The sequence below is a fragment of the Prunus persica genome, chromosome G3 (assembly GCF_000346465.2).
Source record: "Prunus persica cultivar Lovell chromosome G3, Prunus_persica_NCBIv2, whole genome shotgun sequence".
Classification (NCBI taxonomy): domain Eukaryota; kingdom Viridiplantae; phylum Streptophyta; class Magnoliopsida; order Rosales; family Rosaceae; genus Prunus; species Prunus persica.
In genome coordinates, this window is record NC_034011.1 from 4195743 (window position 1) to 4202878 (window position 7136).

At 38.9% G+C, this 7136-nt stretch overlaps 1 protein-coding gene across 1 annotated transcript; it reads right to left on the minus strand.

The window, feature by feature from the left end:
• LOC18784192 lies at positions 2656 to 6601 on the minus strand. Its single transcript, XM_007215532.2, has 3 exons — positions 6127 to 6601; positions 3692 to 3900; positions 2656 to 3418 (listed from the first exon to the last, which is right to left on the minus strand). The coding sequence occupies exons 1-3, from the start codon at positions 6458 to 6460 to the stop codon at positions 2885 to 2887; spliced, it is 1077 nt and encodes a 358-aa protein (XP_007215594.1). The 5' UTR covers positions 6461 to 6601; the 3' UTR covers positions 2656 to 2884.

The following is a 7136-nucleotide window of genomic DNA, read 5'->3' on the forward strand; positions in this document are numbered from 1 at the left end:
CTCTCATCTAAGTCACAATATCCACAATCCTGCCTCTTCCCAACCTTAATGGCCTTCCCATGGACACCGCCAACCCACCATCACCACCACCACCACCAAGACTGAGATGAGATTTTTATTTATTTTTTAGTAATTACTATAATAACATGTTTACTAATTCGTAATTAGATTATGAGGAACTGAATTGAGGAGAATCAGATTCCAGATTCCTATTGAAGTTGTTTACTAAACTATATGGAATTGGGGTAGGAGTGTTACTAATTACTAAAATGTCCTTCTTGTTGGGTTTAGGGTTTAGATGACAATTTTAAAATTTTAAAAATTGTGTGTGGATATAATGGGTAAAAAAATGAATTCATAATGGGTTAGTTCTCCAGGAATTAGAATACTACATTCCACCCAAGAATTAAATTCCTCCAAAATCAATAATTCAATTCCAAATTCTATGTGGGCCCCACTTACTTTTTAATTCCTTAATGTGAAGTAAACATAAAATCCTCCACAATTAGAATTCAATTCCTTATTCGAATTCTAATTCTTGATTAGTAAACACATCATAATTACTTATGTTGATTATTGATAGTTTGGAGTGGTGGGTGGAAGGGTTGGGCCTTTTCTTTTATTTTAATATATATAATTATTTTTCCTTATCTCATTTTTATTAGGCTTTTACCCATGAATTTAACAAAAAATTTAACAAAGTTAACGGAAAGAACTACCAGTGCTACCCGAATTGGAGGATGACATTAACTATTAAAATTCAGGGACGAAAATGTAAAATATGGTATAATTTAGGATCCATTGCTACAATTTAGCCTTTAAAAAATATTTTTCCCGTTGGATTAGAAATTAGATTAGGTATTCTCTTAAGAAAAAACCTCTTTGAGAAAAGCTTAAAAAAAGAAACCATAGCCGCTGTCCCTTTTGGGGGTTGGTGGCCATCCTCCCTTCCCCTTCCCTTCTCCTCTTTCATCTCCTCCTATCCTCTCTCATCCCCTCCCTTTTCCCCTTTATATTGCTTTGTTATTTTGTTTTGTGGTGTCGAATGTCGTGAAACCCTGTTGTCATCGTGATAGTCACTGTTGTTTAGCTCACTTGCAAGAGGATTTGGCTCTAGTTGTCAGCCTTCAACATGGGTTTGGAGCTGCAATGACGGGAAGATGTCAGGTTGAGTTAGGTTGAAATTTAGCCTATACGACACTATAGGTTTAACTGGTATGACGCTATGGTGGTCCTGCTTCTTAGTTTCACAGAACTTTAGGATGTTGAGCGGTGGTCCCGCTTCTTAGTTTGTTTGTCTAATATTTTTCAGGAACTCTTAAGGAGCTTCTTGTCGTTTGTTAGTTTTATTTCTTTTTTGTTTTCGACTTTCAATACTGATTTGTCACTTCTGCCAATGCATGACATATTTGTATTGTAGGTTTAAGTAGGCGTGCTTTTGGTTGGTTGTTTTTTTTTAAACATATCAAAGTTGGAAGCAAAATGCATTCTCTCACAATTTCCCACTTGGTAAAAAAATTCTGACAGCCTTGACCAAAAATAAATATTAAATTAAAATAAGAAAAGAAATTGCCACGTTGACATGTGTTGTTATATCATGTTGTAGGGGTGGTTGTGGTTCGGTAACAACGAATTTTTGTCCAACCGCAAACGACCGACTATTTGCTGTATGGTGATTTTTGAAACCGCAAACCGACCACTTTTTGCGGTTTACAATGCGGTCAGTTACCGTGAATTAGCAGTTTAAAACTGCAAGTTCTTTTTGTGTCATAAAAATCCAATCTTCCACATTTTAGGCCTACAAAACCAAATGCTCCAAGCTCAAAACTGAAATCTCCAAACAGTTAATTCACTTAAGCAACAATCCCTGCAAAAATCAATTTGACATTAGAAATTCCCAATTAAAACCTAAATTTCGAAACCCTATCTGTGAAACAATCAATTTCAAAAATTAGGAACACCATAATTTACCTTCAGATCAACCAAGACAGACTTGAGAGAGGTTGAGAGCTACTGAGTTTGAGTTGAGACAGACTTGAGAGAGGTTGGGAGCGGCTGAGAGTGGCTATTGACAGTGGTGGCCGACGAGTTTGAGTTAAGCTTGAGACACAGAGAGAGAGAGAGAGAGAGAGAGAGAGAGAGAGAGAGACATCATGAGTTGAGTGAGCGTGGCGGAGGTTGAGTTGAGAGAGAAGAGACAGAACTGAGATCGAGAAAGATATGAGGAGATGAGTTCGATTCGGGACTGTGAGAGAGAAGCCGACTTTGAGAGTTGAGAGAGAGAGACGAATGAGAATCAGAGATTTGAGAGAGTGAGATCGCATAAGGAGAGAAGAGAGGCTTAGGTCTGATCGCATCTTACGGCTAGAGACACAAGGCTACAGATAATAAAATGCAATAGTATACTTAAGCATGTATAGAGTATAGCCGTGCGGCTACTCTCTAGTTGCGGTTTGCGGTAACCGCAAGTTTTGAAAATCCAATACCGTAACCGCAACGACAAATGCAGTTTGATTCTTCATACCACAAATGCTGTTTGATTTCCCGCGATCACGATTCCATTGCAGTAAATTGTCGGTTGGCTTTTTCAGTTTTTTGGTCTAAAATGCCACCCCTATCAGGTTGTATGGTAAGAATAGATAGACAAGAAATTCAGGGTTCAACAAAAGCCAGCAGCACTCGGTTACCAAATTCATTCAATAATGTTAAAATTCTAGCTGTTTACAATTAGAAAGAATAACTTTTTCCAACGAAACTTATCTAACCTATGTTATTTATAAGAACTTCGGACCATTGAAGAAATAGAATAGGATGCCTAATAGAACATTATAATTGTACAAAACGGCCCAAAAAGGAGAGGGAGACACTGCTCCATTTCCCCAATTCAGACTGCTTGGATCGCACTGCTCTTGCCCTTGCTCAAGTCCGGCTCACCGGCTGGAGCATTTGGGTGAAATGCCGACTGCCTCGAGGGCTCTCCTAGTAGTTTTAAGGAGAGAGGTGAAGGCTCCTTGTGGCCTCTCTGTGTGTCTCCTAGACTGAGCTGAGACATGCCCACCAGTGCATCAACATTGACAGGCTCCTTGCGAAGGATCGGAATCGGCCTTAAAACCTGCTGATGAGAGGCCTCCCCACCCTTTAATTCTCTCATGGGCCCTGCACTTGGTGGCCATACTGGAAAAGGGTATGGCAAATAAGCTGGGAAGAAACCAGGAATCATTGGTGGGAAACCGTTCGATCCCATTACAGGCTCATGATCAGGTTCTTTTACTTTTTCTTCATGTGTGGTTTCCATCGGTTTGCATTCTGAGCTGAGGGAAAGATTTAATGAAGGTAGTGAACTTGCAGCTTCAGATTCTTCTTCCGGACAAGAAGGCAGAAAAACTTGTTCTTCTGGCACGGGAGGTGGATCCATGGCCTGGCAAATAAATAGCAAACTAAATTTTAATATAATTATCTTAAATTTTATTACAAAACCTAACACTATTTTCTTTGACCAATTACATAGTGATAAGCAGAATAGCACTGAAGAAGTGACAAACAATAGCTAAATCCCATCCTGGTAGTGAAAGAGAAGGTGGGTGCCATAACCATAAGGTGCCTAACATGGAAACAAAATTGTGTTTGACACTCTGCTCACATTTGTGTTCAGAATATTTGAAAACGCATAAGAATATAGAGTAAGACAAACCATATCAGGAACCATGTCGAATAGGCTGGAGCGCCTCTTTCTTCGGGTAGCATTACTCTGTCGAATAAAATACTTCTGGGCATGGCTTGCCACCTGGGTAGGAGTCCTAGTTGTTACATAATTTCGTGCTATTCCACGCCAGTCTCCCTTCCCCAATTTCTGGAGACCAATTAAGAACATTCGATGCTCCTCCTCTGTCCATGGGGTCCCTGAGAACCAAAACCAATAAAGATAATTAGAAACCCCAACAATTGATCAATCACAAAAACTGAATTGGGTCACAAAATTTTGTTGGTTTTAGGAAGATTAGACTGCAGTGTAATTGTTCTTATTATACATCACATCTCACAAGCAATTTCTAGTACATTTAACAATGATTTTACGCAAGCAACCATCTGTCAACTCAAGCTCTGACAAGATAACCGAAATAGTTGATAAAAGTATGATGACAGACTTAATGAATTGGGCACCTCTGTAGCAGGCAACCAATTGGAATGCAGACACATCTGCAATCCTTAGTTGGAATGCAAAAATTGGGTGGAATCGAAGTTAGTACTTCAAATCAATTGCAGCCCAGCTAACCTAACGCATAAATTTATCTATATATAATTGCACGGCAACCAAAGAAATTTTCAACAGAAGTCACCTCAAATTGCAGAGGGTAGGGCAAAAAGTTGCCTCCAATTTGGTTGAATAATCCTGATGGAGAGCATGTCTGCCAATGGATCCAGCATACATTTTCATGAAATTTTTAATGCATGCTCAAAGATGTGAAAAACTGACAGTACTCTTAAGTGATAAGCAAGTTTCCAAGCATCGTTCAGGATATGATAAAAAAGATACCATATTCCTGGGTAAATCATAATAGAGTTGAAATGCTAACTGCATAAGCTTGACCCACCGGATAATGTCACCCTTCAAGATCTTTAGCAACCTCTCTACTGTCTAGGTTAATTTCTAATGAGGCAGCTCCGAGAGCTCTACATAGACTTATGCCAATCACGTTTATGAGGAAAGTGATCCAAGAACTATCATGTTCAGATATAACTCACAAATCACAAACATGACATGACTTTTAGTCTCATGAGTACCCATTTTGAAAGATAAAAGGTTAGTTTCAAAAGAGTTTGGAAGTTACGAACTCAGGATTAGTAAAGCACTATTTTGACGGCAGGCAAAATCAAGGTGGGTATTAGGGGACTTAGCAAATTGAAGAGCTGAAACAAGTAACATATCTCCTCAAAATCAAGGAAAAGAAAGAAGTGCCAATCTAATAAAATCCTGTATCGTGGCAGCAGTTTATTCAGTAAGTATGCTATTCACAGAAGTAGTAGAATGAAATCAATAAATTAACCCCGTCATACTATCTCTCAAACACCCCTTAAAGGGCACTCTACTTGCAATTCAACAATGCTGACATTTTATTACCAGCTGTTTAGTATCTCTCAAACACCCCTATATATTTTCTCTTATAAATTCCATTTAGGGACAACTGCTTCAACTACTATATGAACAAGACAGCAACATTCACATAATGTACCACATACTGTCAGAGTTTCAAAGAGGATGTTCAGTTAAGTCTTTCACAGGATGCTTTGAGGTACTAGAAGCCAAAGTTCTGCTCTTGAATGCAGCCTTCGGCCCAACATATGAATCATATAAACATTAACATTGAAACTATCTCTTAGCTTATGGGGTATTGAAAAATGCAAACATGAAGAATTGTTGTAGAAAGACCATTGAACTATAAGCTTCAACGCAATACAAAACACAAACTGCTTTAACAAAAAAATACAAGAAAAGCCAACTATCTAGTACCCATTTTCAAGTGGCGAAATTTAGCAAAGGGTACCAAATATACACACACAGACAAGAAGAAGAAGAAAAATGAAACCCCATCTACCTATGAGGGCCATCAAGTTTATGACTTGAAAACAATCAATTTTTTGACACGTGGAACAGAAGTAAAACACACGATTCAAAGAGGACTTTTTTTACGCGTCAATTAAGGTTATCTTGTTTATAGTCTAACTCAAAGCCAATGACAATACATGCAAAACCCAAATGAAAACGAAAGGAGAGAAAAAGAACCCAGAAAAGACAAATAAATTAAATTAAAAAATAAAAATAAAAAGGAAGAAACGAAGAACAAGTCAACATGAAACAACGAAACGAACAGCTCATCTTCCTCGACAAAAGCACAGATACATTTCTATTAAATTTTACGCAAAGCAATAATAAATGCAAAAATACATGCGCATAAAATAATGTTATTCTGTCAGATAAATTTCAAATTTCCAATCAAAATATCGACTTGATTCTGAAAACACAACATGACTAGTTCATGCATGTATGCATAACCCAATAACTAAATTAACAACATGAACAAAACCATTCTCATTAATATGAAATAAGTTTGGAAAAATGAAAAATACCTTTTTTACGATCTCCGCGGCGATTGGCGGAGGAGGAGGCATGGGCCGGGTCGTCGGATAAGTAACCTTCGGGGACGTGAACCGGGTCGTGGAGCGGGTCCGAGCTTGGGGAGTCCGGGTTGGGCGATGAGGAGTGGTAGTGCGCCGCACTAGATAAATTCCCCATACTAGCGCTCTTCTTGATGATCGAGCCATCGGTGAGCCTCACACCGAACAGCTTCAGGCCTCCGCAGCCGCCACCACCGGCGGAGGATGAGGAGGAGGACCCGACACGTGTCGGGCACGTGCGCGAGTTGTGCCCGTTGTTGCTGCAGTGCGAGCACCGCCGAGTCATTGTCCCTGACTCGGACGGGTCAGCGATTACTAGTCGGGTCGGACAGAGTCAAAGATCGGCGAGCGAGCGACAGAAGAGGAAGAGATTGTGTCCGTGTTAATGTGGGAAGAGAGAGAAGACGAGAGAGGGGTTTTATTTGGGAAGGGATAGGGGTAATTTAGGAAATATTAAAAATGGGGGTTAAGTAGAGGGTTAGAAGAACGCGGTGGTTCTACTGTTGGCGGGGTCTTCGCGGTTAAATTACGATTTTATCCCTGTTTAGGATAATGTTCTACTTTTTTGGGTCTCTTTTCTGGATCTTGGTTGGTGTTGGCTTTTGCAATTTTGGGTCTTTTTTGGTTTTTTGTCTTTCTTTTTTCTTGGTGAGAAATGAGGATGTTGATATGTTCGTAGGATATTCTCTGAGTAGATAAAGGTAATCATGTACATTTTTGGATAGAAAATAAAATTTGATTTACTATATCACGAGAAATTATTGTGTATCCGATATTCTAAATTATTATATTACGTGACATATTAATGTGTTGTATTGATTTTAATTACGCAGTTCCGATCTTTTAGATCACAGGAGTTCAAGAGATTGTGATTACCCATCTTTGGATATTAATCTAATGGTTCAAAAAAGTTTCTTAAAAGGAGTGTAAGAGTGAGTGAATCGTTGAATTTACATCCAACG